At 45.1% G+C, this 17155-nt stretch overlaps 1 protein-coding gene across 1 annotated transcript in view; it reads right to left on the bottom strand.

The window, feature by feature from the left end:
• The window catches only part of PCSK6 (proprotein convertase subtilisin/kexin type 6), a 95222-nt gene that overhangs the window by 16823 nt on the left and 61244 nt on the right, over nucleotides 1-17155 (bottom strand). Inside the window, exons 12-17 of the mRNA XM_035130465.2 lie at nucleotides 13618-13806; nucleotides 11131-11267; nucleotides 6766-6945; nucleotides 2276-2378; nucleotides 950-1146; nucleotides 216-303 (exon numbers count right to left, since the gene is read on the bottom strand). Of these exons, the coding sequence (XP_034986356.2) occupies nucleotides 216-303; nucleotides 950-1146; nucleotides 2276-2378; nucleotides 6766-6945; nucleotides 11131-11267; nucleotides 13618-13806 (894 nt within the window). The remainder of the gene's footprint in view (nucleotides 1-215; nucleotides 304-949; nucleotides 1147-2275; nucleotides 2379-6765; nucleotides 6946-11130; nucleotides 11268-13617; nucleotides 13807-17155) is intronic.

The following is a 17155-nucleotide window of genomic DNA, read 5'->3' as shown; positions in this document are numbered from 1 at the left end:
CAAGGGGGAGCCTGGCTGGCCACTTGGGGGGGGGGGAGGATATCCAACTAGATGGACTCTTGTCTGGCCTGATCCAGCAACGGGGGGGGGGGGTCAACTGTACATGCCTAGTTTTGACCCGTTTCCCCTATTAAATAATTTGATAAATTCAATGTTAGTTTTTTCAGAATAAATTCTGAAAGCCTAGCACTATTTTTTTTCCATTAGCAATTTACCTGAATCCATCTTTGCAGACAGTGCATTTGTCCATCTCACCAACACATTTCTTACAATTCTGGTGACATTTCTGACAACGTCTCTGACCTTTATTGGGGAAGAGGGGGAATCAGAAAGATGATCAGTTGCAGATATTGGAGTTCATAAGCTTCAGATTCTTGCATTCTATTTGTCAAATTCACAATAATCTAATACAGTACTAAGAGTATAATTGTTTTTAGACCAGGTGGGAAACTAGTTCTTAGTTTTTATGATCAAAAGAAAAACTCACAAAACTTATGAATTTCAGCTTTAAATTAATAAGTTTCTAGACCTCATTGTTTTGGAGATAAAAGTGAAGATTTAAAACAGCATAATAATTAAAAGCTTGTTTAATGGTTCCCATTTTTAATGGGCAAGGACAAATGTTAACGGCTGGTGCTGCAAATGTTTCATAATTATGAACTTGTTGAGGCTATTTTGGTTATACTGTGTTACTGTGAGAGAGAATGAAAAAGAAAATACTTCTAAAGCTTCTCTTTCTAACAAAGGGGGTTGGTATCTGTTTATCAAATTGTAGGTGCTTTTACCCTTCCTTCAATATTTTTCCTTAAAGGTGGGAAGCTACAATGAAGGGTTGACAATATGCACAACTTGAGATCAATTACCGTAACACAGAGACAATTATATTGGGTAAAAAATACACCATCAATTGGTTGGCAGCCCTTAGCTGAGAAGCATTTCCTTTCCTTACCCTCATCAGAGTAAAACCCAGCTGGACACAGCATCACACACGTATTCGTCTCTTGGTGGTGATAGAAGCTGCGTTTGCAGGCTGTGCACGAGTTCTGGCTTCTGCCCAAGCACGCTTCACAGCCCCTGTAGCATCTGCGGCATTTCCGCTGCGAAGTGTCCCCAAAGTAGCCAGGGGGGCAGGAATTTACACACTTCCTGGGGGGTGGGGAGAAAAACACAAGGAAAATGAGCACAACCAGCATAGTTATTATGGTCCCGTCTCCATTGTGAGCATCACAGTTCTTTCCTGCCATCTAAATGTTGCATGATTCTCTGGATCGCCCATTCATCTGTTTGCTTTGCCAACATGTGGCTTCCGGAGACATAAGAAGAGACTGCTGGATCAAGCCAATCAGCTCCTCTTCCTTTATAGCAAGGGCAGGGAAGCTTTTTCAGCCTAAGGGCCACATTCCCTCTAGGAAACCTTCTGGGGGCCCACAAACTGAAGCCTGGACACTGAGGTCCATCTCCGAGGGCCTTCTGGCGGTTCCCTCCCTGCGAGAAGTGAGGTTACAGGTAACCAGGCAGATGGGTCTTCTCGATAGTGGCACCCGCCCTGTGGAACGCCCTTCCATCAGATGTCAAGGAAATAAACAACTATCTGACTTTTAGAAGACCTCTGAAGGCAGCCCTGTTTAGGTGAAGTTTTTATTGTTTGATGCGTTATCGTGTTTTTAATATTCTGTTGGGAGCCGCCCATGGTGGCTGGGGAAATCCAGCCAGATGGGTGGGGTAGAAATAACAAACTATTATTATTATCAATAATATACAGAAGGGGCCACAGAAGAGGAGGAGTGAGGGAGACAAGCACCCACCCAGGCCTGCAGCTCACATCCTCACGTAATCCTCACCTCATTGTTGGACCCCCTGTTTCATATATATTATGTCAATCATAAACTGGAAGAATTATAAGGAGGCTGCAAACCTCAGCATGCTTGAAAGTTAACTCCATAAAAAAATCAATACAACTTAACTTTAGAAAATATAGATATGATTGGAGTATTACTGTTTTGTTTTGTTTTTTTTACATTTATATCCCAGTTGCCCTGCCCCCAAGGAGCTTGAGATAGTATACTTGTTTCTCCCCCTCCCTATTTCAGCTTCACACAACAACCCTGCAAGGTAGGTTAGGCTGAGAGACAATGAACGGTCACTCACCCATGGCTGAGTGGGAATTTGAACCTCGCTCTCCCATGTCCTGCCCCACCACTAAACCGCCGCACCTGCTCCTTCAGAAAGCTAACATGTGCGACAAGACTTCTGTCCAACCTGAAAGGCACTTTACCTGCCAGTTTTAAGGCTCCCGAGGCTGAAATGGAAACAGTTCAGGCACTGGTCGGCGTTGGGGCCATCACATCCTTTGTCGCCACATTCCGTATGGCACGGACCTTAGAGAGACAGACAGTTCTGCTGAAAGAAGAGATATAAAACTCCTCCTAGTTCAACCTACAAAATTGCATCCGGTGTACATTCCATCAAGTGTACCACATACCAGTAGGATTTAAAAAAAACAAAAGACCCAAAAACGCTGGGAATACTTTGCACTCATTTCCCCTCCTTCCCCAACCCCATTTACCATAATCATACTGAGAGCCAAAAACCAGCAAGGCTCTTTCGGTCAGTGTATGCCTGGCACGAGGAGCCTGAAACCAACTTAGGTTTTGAAAAAGGGGTCCACCGCTTAGCTCTCCTTTAGGTGTCCCGCTTCAGACTGCACCATGATCAGTCGTTTAGTGGTTAGGGGGTGGGGAGAGTCACAGGGGGTCAAAGGCCCATTACTGTTCCTGTAGCAGGGTCCCTATCTCTGGCATCCTAAAGCTGCTCAATCAGCATGAAAGGGGAGCTTTTTAACCATTGTATGCATTTGCAGACGCTGAAAATACAAGGTGCTTCAGTTTCAGGAGAATGGCGTTCAAGTTCTGTTGCAAACACTGAAACCTTGTGGGAAACACAACTTAAGTCACTCTGAAAGAAGATACAGACTACTCCAAAACATTTGCCCATGTCTATGCACAGAAAATAGTATATCTAGCTGAAAGGCAACACACAGAGGAAGGGCCACCAGCTCCTGGGGGCCGAGCCCTTTGGACCCCCCCATATTTTGGGGGGTAGGGGCCAGGTCCCCCCCAATGGCCCAAATCATAACATTTTATTTGCAGCTGTATAGCTGAGTCCCAGGACTGTCTCCAGGCCACACCCTTCACTGTCCCTGTGCAAATGCTTTGGTCTGTCTGGAATCCATCCCTGAATTGTGAAAATGTCTTGCTTGGGGTCCAGATTTCATTGGTATTGATAGATACACTCAAAGGTATAAGTACCCTAAGCGTGGTTTTGTTTACTTCTAGAATCCAGATATTGCCAGCAAAAAGAGTCAAAGGTATTATGGCAAGCGCCGCCCAAAATGACATAAATGAGCACAAGAACTTGCATGTCCCACAAAACACAGAGGTCCAATATTGGGACACATTTCAAAGCTGAGCTGAGCTATGCAGCTGTGTATGATTCTACATTTTTGAGGGTTTCGCCAACGTTTATAAGACCACCTGGAAAAAGACTCCAAACGCGACAATAAATTTTGTGTGAATAATTTAATAACACTGGGGAGGGTTGGGCAGAGCTTGGAAGGACAACAAAGCTGCATCTGCAGCCGGTTTTTAACAGGAGGAGTGGGCTCTGTCCAAAGAAACCCATTCAGCCACTCTTGAATTCTTGGCTCACAGGAAGAGGCTGTATAAACCAAGAGTCAAACAGAACCTAACATTTATCTCACAGCCATAATATTAGTATACAGGATATCAGCCAAGCCAGCAGCAGCAGCAGCAGCAGCAGCAGCAGCAGCAGCAGCAGCAGCTCACATTTCTTGCTCATTTCTTTATGGGGCTTTGAGTTACAAGGCCTAAAGTGGAGCTACCAGGCCAATTGAACGTCTCACCCTGGCAATACAGCTTGTCCACTTAATTGTCTCAAGGAGGTGGCCATTAAAAAGGCATGCACATTTCCAAAACTTTTGGTGTCCGGGATGTTGGGTGGTTGCATTTCCCCCCTCGGATTAAAACTGGAGACACAGTTCAGTCTTAAAGGTGCATCTAAATTTACTAGGGACTGCTGTCTTTGCTTGTGTTGCTTGCCAAACCCCACCCCTCTCCCTTTACATCTCATCTAACCTTTTTCTCCTTACAGCTCCTCTGCCTTAATTATTCAAGCCTCTGCTGTTGTTTAAAGCCACCATTTAAAACCTGCTTTCTGTTTTGCTCCCTTCTCCTATTCCGAGTTCATGCAAATCCAGGACTGTGATGCACCACTACAAATCCTCCAATGGGGGCTGCGTGATAACAGTCTTACATTTTTATGCATATAGCAAGATAGACACAAAAGTGGAACCAGCAGCAGTGGTCCTGTCTGCAACTACAGAGCAGCCCAGTAGCTCCTTGTACCAGCACACAAGTTAATACTGCCTCCTTGGTGTTCTGTACTCCCAGGCTATGGTTTCTAGGCAATGGTGGTGCTTCACACCTGTCATGCTGTAGTGCAGGGATGAGGAACCAGTGGTCCTCTGGATGCTGCTATACTTCAGCTCCCATTGGCTCCAGCCAGAATAGCCAGGGATCCAGGATGATAGGAGATGTAGCCCAGAAACAGCTGGAAGGCCACAAGATCCTCAACCCTGCTGTGCTGAGCAAGGCTATGTTAGCTCCTGCACATCTTTAGCCCCTCTCACTTAGGATGAGTCTGCTGCCCACATATTTGCAGAGAAAGGAGAGGGATCGCGGATGCATGGGACCCCTCTGAAACAGGACAGGCATTTCTGGTTTTCTGAAGATTGAGAGGAAATCAGTTAAGCCACCTTTCCTGGGGAGGGTTCTAAAGATCGAGCAAAACTACAGGAAATGCATACATTACAAAGCAAATACAGGAACTGAAACGCAGCCATACTTCGAGATTCACACCTTTTCTGGATTTTGCTATGCAGTCCTCTAGCGAAGAAACGTGTACAAAAAGGTATAGGCTACAGTTTGCATATGGTCGTGAAATAACATACAAAAATGCTTTCTATGAGGAGAAATTGCTTTGCAAAACTGTGCATATTAGACCAAACTGCATACAGATTTGTGTATATTAGGATAAATTAGCAACGTGATACCAATGAAATTTCATAAGGGAATAATAATTTAAAAAGAAAAGGCAAGCTGATGTGGAGAACTGAGCGTAAGGCTGAAAAATTGAGAAACTGAAATTGAGAGATTTGCCATGCCCTGGTCATGAAAAAGGGGGAAGGACTACTGGTGTGGCTTTCTGCACCCCCACTTTATGTGTATGTATTTCATGTGTATTTTAATGAACTGAATTATGGGGGCGTGGGGAGTGTATGCATAAACTTAGCAGGGCTTATCTTTTCAGTTGCTATTCTGTGAATGTTGATAATATTGTTATGTAGATAATAATAATAATAATAATAATAATAATTTATTTATAGCCCGCCCATCTGGCCGGGTTCCCCCAGCCACTCTGGGCGGCTTCCAACAAAACATTAAAATACAGAAATCCATCAAACATTAAAAGCTTCCCTAAACAGGACTGCCTTAAGATGCCTTCTAAAGGTCTGGTAATTGTTATTCTCTTTGACCTCTGGTCGGAGGGCATTCCACAGGGTGGGTGCCACTACCGAGAAGGCCCTCTGCCTGGTTCCCTGTAACTTGGCTTCTCGTAGCGAGGGAACCGCCAGAAGGCCCTCGGCGCTAGATCTCAGTGTCCGGGCAGAACGATGGGGGAGGAGACGCTCCTTCAGGTATACTGGACCGAGGCCGTTTAGGGCTTTAAAGGTCAGCACCAACACTTTGAATTGTGCTCGGAAACGTACTGGGAGCCAATGAAGGTCTTTCAGGACCGGTGTTATGTGGTCTCGGCAGCCACTCCCAGTCACCAGTCTAGCTGCCGCATTCTGGATTAATTGCAGTTTCCGGGTCACCTTCAAAGGTAGCCCCACGTAGAGCGCATTACAGTAGTCCAAGCGGGAGATAACCAGAGCATGCACTACTCTGGTGAGACAGTCCGTGGGCAGGTAGGGTCTCAGCCTGCGTACCAGATGGAGATTATAAACGCCACATTGATTTGTTAATCATATATTATGACTTTTGCTGTAATTGTGACGCTCAGCTTATTGTTTTATTGATGGTCGTCAATTATTTTAGATTATTTATCCTGCCTTTGTGATGTTCTATGACGTTATTGTTTGTAAGCTGTTCTGGGATTCATTTGAATGGAAAGAGGCATAGAAATACAATAAATCAAATCAAATCGCATTCTGAAATTTAAGAGGCATTGTCCATACCTGTCGGAAATTTATCTGTATAACCCCAAAAAGGCTTGGAAACTTCCTGTTGCAATGCGGTTTTAATTCCCTTTATGCTAGTAGGGGCAGCACCATGCATTTGGGATTAACCAGTTTGGAATTAGAAACATGGAAACCAAATCCCAACTTTCTCAGGAATCTTAAGGGATTCCTGTACTTGCTGAATGCCAATGGGGAATGGACAAAACATTGTACTAGTTTTGGATAGGGTCAATTTTTTTTTGAAGCCAATGGAGTACCATCTCTGTTCATAGTACTTGTGGTGGACTTGGCAACAGAGGTCTTGGAGTACTGGATTACAAACCATCTCCTAGTTTTTCCAGGGGGGGGGGAGTGACAGCTCCGGTTGTTTGCATAAGGAAGTGGAGTTTGAGGCAGGAGAGGGAGGGAGGGTCAGACAGAGAAATGGGATTTGGGCACTTTACCTGTGTATTCCTCGTCATCCTCCAGTATCTCCATCTGAGTTTGGAAGAAAGCCGCTTTTGAGGCTTCCATGTCAGAAGATGGCATCTCCAGCATCCTTGACCTGGAGTGATGGGAGCTGGAATTCGAGGATGGGCTCTCAGCTGTTCCATATAAAATGAGGCTCCATTCTTTTAACTTTCCTGCAAAAGATTCGGCATTCATAAATATTGTGCTGGTTTGCACGTTAACACTGAGCAACAGTGCATTAAACTATGGTTTATATGATAGTCTGGACCCTGTCCAGGGGTTTGTTTACTCCCAACAAACCACAATCATAAGCCACAGCTTGTTGTTACCTTACAACTTTTTAAAAAATGATTACTTGGCATTGAAGTGTGAACCTAGCACTCTTCCTTAACTATGGCTTGCCTGGCCATCCCAACCCAGGGATTCACCAAGCTACAAAAGCATGAGGCAAGAGCAGCTGGAAAACAACCCAAGTTTGGAGGAACAAAGCATAGTTTGTTTGATTGTCCGTGGGACAAGTCATGGTTAACTCATGCTTTGTTAAACAAACCATGGTTTAAACAATTTTTTAAAACAGCTTTTCCCAATCTGGTGCCCTCCAGATGTTTTGGATTACACTCCCATTATCCTAGGCCAGCATGGCCAATGATGAGGGATGATGGGAATTAACAGTCCAAAACATCTGGAGGGCACCAGGCTGGGGAAGGCTGCCTTAAATGAACAAACACTTAGCATTATGTATGATCTAGGTCATTAAGTCTATTAACTGTTAATAATCAGTCATCTGCCTTAACTGATGGAAATGCTCCCAGGTACCACCTACTAATGGATTATTTGACAAGGTTGTAATGGACACAATTACTTAAAATGGATAAAACACCTATGCAAATTACGGCAGCTTTGCATCCTAATTTCAAGGGTGATTTCTTGTGAAAATGATCCCTATTTCAGGTAAATATTCGCTCCAAAAGGGAGATGTGTAAAAGTCTTGCTAGAACTAATCCTATTCTGATGTTGATCTCTTTTAATGATTTTGATCCTTGATGGCTCTGAAAAGAGAACGTGGAAGAGAAAATTAGCAGTTACGTTTGAAATGAGTGCTTAATGAAATCTTGGTAAATGTGTTTACTCTTTTGAAATGTTTCAATGCTCAAATAAAGTGATTAAAACATCAATTCAAATTAAATAAGTGTGAAAATTACAAAAGTCTACTGTATGTTTCGGAAAGCTATTGGTTCATTCCATGCACATTTGGAATGAACCAATTTGGAGTATCTTAAAATACTCTAACCAAATATTGCAAGATGCTTCCTGAGGTTAAGAAGCAGGTTTTCATCTATGTTTGGATACACCTGGATGCCATTTTGAATCAAGATGGCAGACCGAACCTTTCAAAACTGCACTGATTTTTTTTTTGTTTCCAATATTTCCCAAGCAACACTGGTTATGAGGCAACTAATATACACATAAGTGACTTTTTGAGATAACAAGGGAATGCAGGGATTGACAATTTAGTTTCTCCTTCATCCTTTTAAGACCTCATTAACACAGACCTCAGAATGAGGTGGCAGAGTTATGAGACAGTTGAATGGCCTTTAGTGCTTAAAACTACAGAAAGGTGAATCATATTTTTCAACGCCTCCACCACAACATAAATAACATTCATTTCTTGGTGGCTGCATATTGCTGGGGAAGATCAGTAGTGGCGAGAAAGGTGTCTTTCAGAACGGCTCGTCTGCGGAACAGATGGTCTTCTAACTGAGGGATCTTCAACGTGGTCTGCCCAGCTGTGTTCTCACACTTCCACAGCAGCCATTTTGTGACACGTGCTCATAGTGCTTTCTCAAAATTCCAAATGTGCCCCCAAAGGTTGGAAAGCTTTGTTTTAATTGGAGGAGTTCCAGACAAGTTTTGAGTGACTTCAGGACTCCCTGGAAGACAGTTTGTAAGCCTGTGCAGTCACCCTTCTCCAAAGATTGCAACTTGAACTGCTGTCCAAGATTTACAAATGGTCCTCAAAAAGGCTGGCTACTCAAGCATTTAATACATCTGGTATGAAGCAGAAGCACTAAATCATTCTCGGGGGGGGGGCGGCTAAATATTTGCTAACATGCACAATTCCTTGCTTTTTGCTCATTCTTTTCATAAGCATTACGATATTTTGTTGTTGTTGTTGTTGTTGTTGTTGCTGTTAAAAGAAAAAAAACCCTAAAACGTATCAACCAGCCTGATTCAAGTCTGCAATCCTAACTCCACTTATCTGGGAGAAAGCCCCACTGAATTCAATAGGACTTACAGTGGTACCTTGCAAGACGAATGCCCTGCAAGACGAATGCATCTTGCGATCTGATGGTGACTCGCAAGACGAATCCGTTTTGCGAAAAAATTGTCTTGCGAATCGCGGTTTCCCATAGGAATGCATTGAAATTTAATTAATGCGTTCCTATGGGCAAAAAAAGAAATTCTAATGCATTCCTATGGGAAACCGCGATTCACAAGACGAATTTTTCGCAAAACGAATTGACTCGTGGAACGAATTAAATTCGTCTTGCGAGGCACCACTGTACTTCTGAGTAGACATGGTTAGGATTGTGCTGCAATGGTATCACAGAAGCAAAAGGGGGAAAGGGGGGGTTGCCTTTCCAATGAAAGCTCAGGAATGGGGTGGGCTTTGAGGGTTTAAAATAACAACTATCAAGGGCATTAGAAGTAATCCACCTAAGCACAGAACAAATTTGCTCTAAAGCACTCCAGGAAGGGCATGAGGAGGAATCTGTTCCCAGGGATTTATTGCTGCTTCCGGTGGTTAAAATATGTTGGGAGGCGTTCAGAAAAGAAGCTGCAGTAACTCATTCCCAGTGGGTGCAGGGATCACAAGCAGCACCCACAACGAGCACATTATTTATTTATTTATTTATTTATTTATTTACTTACTTACTTACTTACAGTAAGCCTGCAACTTACGCACATTCAGCTTGACACGCAGAATAATTTTTAAAAATTAAAAAGGAGGAGGAAAGAGGGCAGGCGTCTGGGAAAAATGACTTCGGCAATCCCACTCACCATTGCGCTCAACGTGTTTTGACTATGCACGATTTTGGCTTTAGGCATGATCTCCAGAACTTAAGTTGCAGATACGCCATTTATCCCTCCTCTCTTTTAAGGGGCTCACATACCCACCACTGGCTGCCGCTTTTCCAAAGAAAGCTGCCTTACACAAAGTTAAGATGATTGTTCCAACTAGCTCAGTATGGTCCACACTGGCCAGCAGCAATTCTCCAAGATCTTGGACTGGGACCATTCCAAGTCTAGCTGGTAGATGCTTGCAGAAGGGCCACAGGCATACCTGCCAAGTTGCTGTCAGAGAAATAAGGGACCGGGCCGGAAATAGCAGACCGAAAGTAGCGCTGCCGCCATTTTGGAACTGGGCGGAGCATGCTCAGAAGTGACTTTTGATGCTGCTTTGCCCAGTTCCAAAATGGCCGCCGCGCCAGAAGTCGCACTGCAGCCATTTTGGAACTGGGCAGAGCAGCATCAAAAGTCAGCCCTTCGACAAAGCTAAGCCATAACTGTTATGTCAGCTGTGAGAGCCTCAATGAAAAATTATAGCAAAGGTCACTTTTTGGGGGGGGGGCACTTCATTTCAGTGCCAAGGTTTGGAGACCCAGAATCACACCAAGGAAAGAAAATGACAACAATCCTGTCCTTACGCCAGCCTTTTACACCCTATTGGAAAGGCACAGACTCTTGACATGTGTTGCTCAGTGTTTAAACGTCAACTTGAGGCCTTTTAATGGCATTTGTATCAGAGGTATTTCATGATGTTTTGCCTCCTGCCCAAACTGCAGCCAGTTCCCGAGAACACTGTCCCCTCTTGTATTAACAGGGGGGAAATGTTTCTGAACACCATTCATGACTCTAACTGGGAGCAGGATTGGGGGGTGGGAGAGAGACTAGGGGCCAGAAATCTTGGAGGGAAAGGAGCGGCTCCTAAGGAATGAAGAGGCCTGCGTACCAAGCACAAAAACACACACCGTCACTTGTTAATATGTCAACTCACTGCAAAGCTTCAGCCAGCGAGAAATAAATATAGATCTATACCGTATGACGCAACCTACAGAACAGCCCCATCCAGAGCTAAAAAACAGCATGCAAGAAGCGTTAAAAGAAATCCCTACATTGCCAATGCAAACACTGCGAGGAAGCTTGAGTTTTATGTGCTGATTTTCAAGTTTTGGTGGCTGTGGGGTGAGAGAAGAGGGAAGGGAGTTGTAGGGTGGCAGCCTGTCACATGTCTCACCTGCACCAAACATTTGGGCCTCTCACTGCAAGAGAAGACACAATCCAGAGGCACTTACCTTGCATGTCTGGGTTTCTCACGTGGTATGGCTTATCCTGGATTTCCAGTGTCCATTCTCCTGCGGCCCTTTCTCCCCAGCAGTGGACAGTCATGAACTCCCAGTGCTTAAAACCATTACTAGAATCATCGTGCTGTCTGTTAATAGGATGACAAACATCAAAAGGTCACACCAAGAGGTGGCAAAGAGAACTCGTGGGCCATCTAGTTCAACCACCTAATTTAGGCTCACAGGCTGAAGGTTCCCCATCAGTGCCGGATTTACGTATAAGCTAAACAAGTTTATAGCTTAGGGTCCCACTCTCTTGGGAGCCCCCCCAAAAATTTAAGCAAAAAAAAAACACCTGGATGTACATTTCCAAGATATAAGATAAAAAACAAAATAAAACTTACATACAGCAACAGTGTTTTGTGTTGTGTAGGCTCCTATGATGTAAGTAATGGGCCCCGCCTGCTAGCCTGCTCCCTAAAATATCACTGGTTTGCTCATTTCTATATATAGGGTGCCTACATTCTGCATGGACTGGTCCATAAATTACCATATATCATATATTCAACACAAAAAACAGTGACAATTAGTTGTTGACAAAGGACAGCTGGACATATAAAGGGCCCCACCACCTTCAGTAGCTTAGGGCCTCATCAAACCTAAATCCGGCCCTGTTCCCCATGCCTACTCTGTAGGACTAGTTGGATTCAACCCATTCATACTAAAACTCGGAATAGAACTCCAAATTCGACTTTGCCATCAACCCTGAAAACTCTCCTTTTTGGCACCAAAGGAACAGCAATTTTTTTGCCAACATCTACACATCAACAGAACAATGAAATAATATCTGCCATAAAAAATTGGAGAGGAGGAGTTATGTGGTGGGGGAAGAGATCTAGGGCAGGAGTCAGCAAACTTTTTCAGCAGGGGGCCAGTCCACTGTCCCTCAGACCTTGTTGGGGGCCAGACTTTATTTGGGGGGGGGATGAACAAATTCCTATGCCCCACAATTAACCCAGAAATGCATTTTAAATAAATGCATAGACACATTCTACTTATGTAAAAACACACTGATTCCCGAACCGTCCGCGGGCTGGATTTAGAAGATGATTGGGCTGGATCCGGCCCCCAGGCCTTAGTTTGCCTACCCATGATCTAGGGGGGACTTATTTCAGCATGCATGTCTCTGGACCCACTTGGCTGCTTTCTACTAGCATGCATCCCGGAATGTTTAACTGTTTTGATTCAGCTCCGCTGCCATAGAGCAGCTTGTATCTCGAGGGCTTCGGTTGCTTTTCCGGATTAGCAGACTGACTTGGCAACACAAGCCATGTCAGCATCTTTATAAAAGAAAATCCAAAAGGACAGTAATGGCCTCCTGCTCGTGTTCACGGTACGTGAAGTTGCAGCTGGCAGAGGGGCATGCAATCACCATGTGCTAATGGGGGGGGGAGCAGAAAGCAGCACGACCGAAAAGCCTGTTGCAAATATGCAAAACAGGTCCAGCTGGAAGTAGAGACCAATGAAGGCAGGCATCAACAAAATGCTGAACGGTTCTCAAATGCCAGTGGATTTCAGTGGCTACCTATAGCCCCTCTTGTGTAGTGTGGACATATTGTGCAACCTAGTCTTGATTACATTGCCCTCGGTGGGGGGACCGGATCTTGGAGGTACCAGGAAACTGCCATGGGATTCTTCCCCAGAGCCTCAGCCTCAAGGAGAAAGGGTGCAGTTCTACTGTTGTCCTCCAGGGGTCAGGAGGGAGGTTCTCCCTGGTTTCTGTCTGGTTCCCAGCCTCATGTTGTCCTCCAGGGGCCTATCTCCCTGTAACCACCTGGCTTCCTGTTCTCTATACAGCAGGGGTGAGGGGTGTCGGGTGTGGGAGCCACACATGTGGCCCTCTGAGACTCTATATTTGGCCTTCAAGGTTCTCTCCAGGCCAAGTCCCTCTCTCAACGTCACACCCCTCACTAGCCCAGCTCTGCTGTGTACCTCAAGTGCCTTTGCAGGGCTCTTTGCAGGGTTCAAATGCCCATTCAGCCGTGAAGCTCACTGGGTGAAGAATAAAATGGTGAGGGAGAGAACCACCCTGGGCTCCTTGGTGGAAAGGTGGGGTATAAATGTAATAATAATATATTTATTAAACTTTTGAGTAATATGGGAAGGCTTTTATATTATTTATTTACATAGGGTTGCCGTCATCCAACTTTTACTCAGAGTAGACCCATTGAAATTAATGCCCAGGACTCACTTAGGTACATTAATTTCAATGGGTCTCCTCTGAGAAACGCCCCCCCCCCCCGACTCAATACAATCCATACCATTTAATGCCAAAATAGGCATATGAATGGGCAGGCCTAGTAGAGTTGCAATCCCACCTGCAAAATCCAAGCTCTCCCCACCCTGCACCACCTACTGGCATTCATGAGGAGCAGGCCCTAAATGCCTTTTGACCTCAGTCCAGCCAGGCTACAAACCCTCAAGAGGGCATCTGCTCACCTTCTAGCCAGGAGCTGGGACTTCGTACCAGAAGGAGAGATGAGGTTTATCTGCAGGTCTCCCCGGCGTGGGTGTGCAATGGAAACCCGTACGATGACATGCTCCAGATAGGCTACGTGATGGTCAGGGTGGTCCACACAGGCGTTAGTTAGAGTTGCCGTCCGCACCGTCTTGTTGGTGGGGATGAACCTAGAGAACGGGAAATAAAGGGAAGCCTTCAGAGGTCAGCAGTCCAGAATCCTGACAGAATAGGTTTACCCTAAATCAGGGCTGAGGAATTTTTGGCCCTCCAGATGTTGCTGAATGGCATCACCCATTATCCCTGCTTACTGGCCATGAGGCCAACAATATCTAGAAAGGCTACAGTTTGCCCACCTCAAGGCCTATGAAATGGGCTCCAAGCCTTCGTTCAAGATAGCCCCTTTCTATTATCTTTTCCAGCTCTTTTATATATGGCAAGGCTCATTAGAGAGGTGGCACCCAGTTCTGATTGTTTGCCAGTTTCTCTTTCTATTTCCCAATTCTCTGTTTGGAAAAATGGCTCTACTATCCAGACCATGCTTTCCTTTCTTCCTCTGGTGGCCAAGGAAGTCTGCAGCATTCGTTCTGAGCTGGAGCTGAACTTGTTCTCGCTCGCCGAGTCATGCTGAACTACAACTCCCATCATCCCTAGGTACTGGCAATGATGGATGGGGCTCTTGGGCATTGGAGTCCAGAAACATGTGGAAGGGAGGGCCACAGGTTCCCCAGCCCTACCCTAAGTCAAAGTGGAACACTTTAGACATTTTGGTAGTTGGCCAAACTCCACCACATGCTGCTCCAATAACAATTTGTATTGCAGCCTAGAGGATTTTAAAAATGTATTTATATTTATTTAGTAAGAGCATATATGTCCTGTCGCTCTTCCATCAGGGAACTCAAGGTCACATAGGCGGCGTTCCCTGGTGGTCTCCCATCCAAGCACAGACCAAGCCATGACCTGCTTAGCTTCAGCAAAGGGGCTGCATTTGGTACCACGAGACCAAGTTGCATGTTTGGCCCGCCCCTGGGAATGCTACCTTACTCAGGTGGGGATGCTCATGACTTGGTCCTTGGAACTGCCACTTCAGTTCCCAATAAAAAAAGGGTCAGCCTACAGCTGCTTTTAACAGCATTCTTGAAGCGAGAAGCCAATCTCGACAGCAGTCTTGGATCTCGTTCAGCCGAGGATTTCGTGCTGTCAGAGACCATCGTCTCTCCTACACAGTCACCGCCCACCAGCAACGAACCAACTCCCAGCACAGGGTCTGGAGCATGTTGTTAATGTCTAATTTATTGGGAGGAAGCTGCTCACTAGTCCCTAGACGTGCTCTAGGGACGCTTCTCAGCATATGGTGGAAGAGACTCGTGGGGATTACATCGCTGGTCTTTTATTTCGCCTTAGTCATAAAGGGAGAATCGATGAAAGCTATAAACAGTGATGTCATTTCCCGGGGAAAACAGGATTTTTTACAAGGGGACTTCAAAACATTATTTGCATGCAGCATGAACTGATTTAAAGAAGCTGTTTTGGCCAAATGTTCCCAACTTTCAGTTTAAGCAAGCGTCAGCTCTAGCGTCCTGACTGGAAACACCGACAAATCGCATAAGGCCAAGAAAGCAATGTTTTTCAGCCAGATTCTAAGTCAATTGTATGGAAATATTTCCTACTGAAGCCAGTGGGGCTTACCTCCAGAACTGGAGCCCCATATGTTCCTGCATGCATTGACTTCCCTTTGGAACAACAGAGTGCTTAAGCGCAAGCCTGTGACGCAGGGATGGGGATCCTGTGGCCTTCCAAATGTTGCCAAACTACAACTTCTATCAGTCCTGGCCATTGACCATCCCAGCTAGGGCTGATGGGAACGGGAGTCCAATAGCATCTGGAGGACCACAGATTGCCTTGTCCCTGCTATATAGAAATGACCATACATTGCTAAAAGGAATGGGGACGCCTGAACAATGAAGATTTCTCTGTGTGTAGATCACAACTCCCATTCCCACACCATATCTGAATATTTATCGCCCGTCTTAAAAAATCTGTGCTGGCTTCTAGTAAGTTTCTGGGTGAACTTCTGGATTTTAAAAGACCTAACAGCTTTGGTCATCCAGGGCATCTAAAGAACATTCTTCCTCCAGATGGGCCTCCCCTAAAGTTAAGATCTGCTTCAGAGACTCTCCTCTGAGTGCCTGCATTGGCAGAGATTAAGGGTGTGGCAAACAGGGTCTTCTCAGTGGTGGCACCTCATTCATGAAATACCCTTATCAAAGAGATGTGGGCAATAGTAATACTTACATTGTTTTGTTAGCAGATTAAGACGTTTTTATTTTAACAGCCAATTTTATTTGCTCTTAATACTAACTTCACTGAAAAGCATTTTAACATCTTTAGATTTTCTCTTCCTTTTACAGGCAAGCTTTACTGCTATATGCCTGCCGTTCTTATGACTTGCTGTTACCTCAAGAGCACTACTTTGAGGGGAAGGGAGGAGAGGATTTTTAAATAAATAAAACAGATTGCTGGAGCCAGACAAAAGTGTTCATGAGAGGGACATAGCGACACAGCTACCTCTTCTGCCTGATGTATCCATCTTACTATTTAGCCACTACAATACCTAGATTCCCCATGAATATAACGGAATCTGTCCTCAGGGAGTCTCAGGACAACAATATACTTCACCATTAGGATGTCATACAAAGTGAATTCTGTCTGGCTCGTAATGCTTAAAATAATCAAGTTGGAAGAGTCTCTCCAATGTCATCTAGTCCAACCACCAGCCTATACAGGGAGCCAACTACTACAGGATTCCTGATAGAGGTTTTAAAGCAGAGACTTGCACAGTCCCCTAACAAAAGAGTCCACGTTCCGAGGCGGCCTGGTCCACTGCTGAATAACTTGTGCCATCAGGAATGCTTCCTAAAGTTCAGCTAAAATCTTCTTTCTATGTGAACCTACTGTGAGGTGGGGAATCTTGAGGCCGAATACACCATTCCAACCCTCTCTGTGTGGCCCTCTGGATTCTCCCTAAGCTACACTCCTCACCAAACCTGCACTGCACTCTCACTGACTGCATTTGCCTGGCTGGAATGTCTCCTGGAACAGTGGTAACACTTCTTCCTTGCCTAGACGGAGGATGGAAGAAGAATAGGAATAAGAGGAGGAGGAGGAGGAGGAGTTTGGATTTGATATCCCGCTTTATCACTACCCGAAGGAGTCTCAAAGCGGCTAACAATCTCCTTTCCCTTCCTCCCCCACAACAAACACTCTGTGAGGTGAGTGGGGCTGAGAGACTTCAGAGAAGTGTGACTAGCCCAAGGTCACCCACCAGCTGCATGTGGATGAGCGGAGACGCGAACCCAGTTCCCCAGATTACGAGTCTATCGCTCTTAACCACTACACCACACTGGTCTGTACACAGAAACCTCTTATTTGTCTGTGGCTGCAATGCAGCCTCCTGTACAAAGAGTCACATCTATGGCTTCACACAGTTTTGCCTTTGGCCTGACCTACAACTGGCAT

The sequence above is a fragment of the Zootoca vivipara genome, chromosome 14 (genome assembly GCF_963506605.1).
Source record: "Zootoca vivipara chromosome 14, rZooViv1.1, whole genome shotgun sequence".
Classification (NCBI taxonomy): Eukaryota; Metazoa; Chordata; class Lepidosauria; order Squamata; family Lacertidae; genus Zootoca; species Zootoca vivipara.
This window is presented reverse-complemented; position numbering and strand designations above follow the sequence as displayed.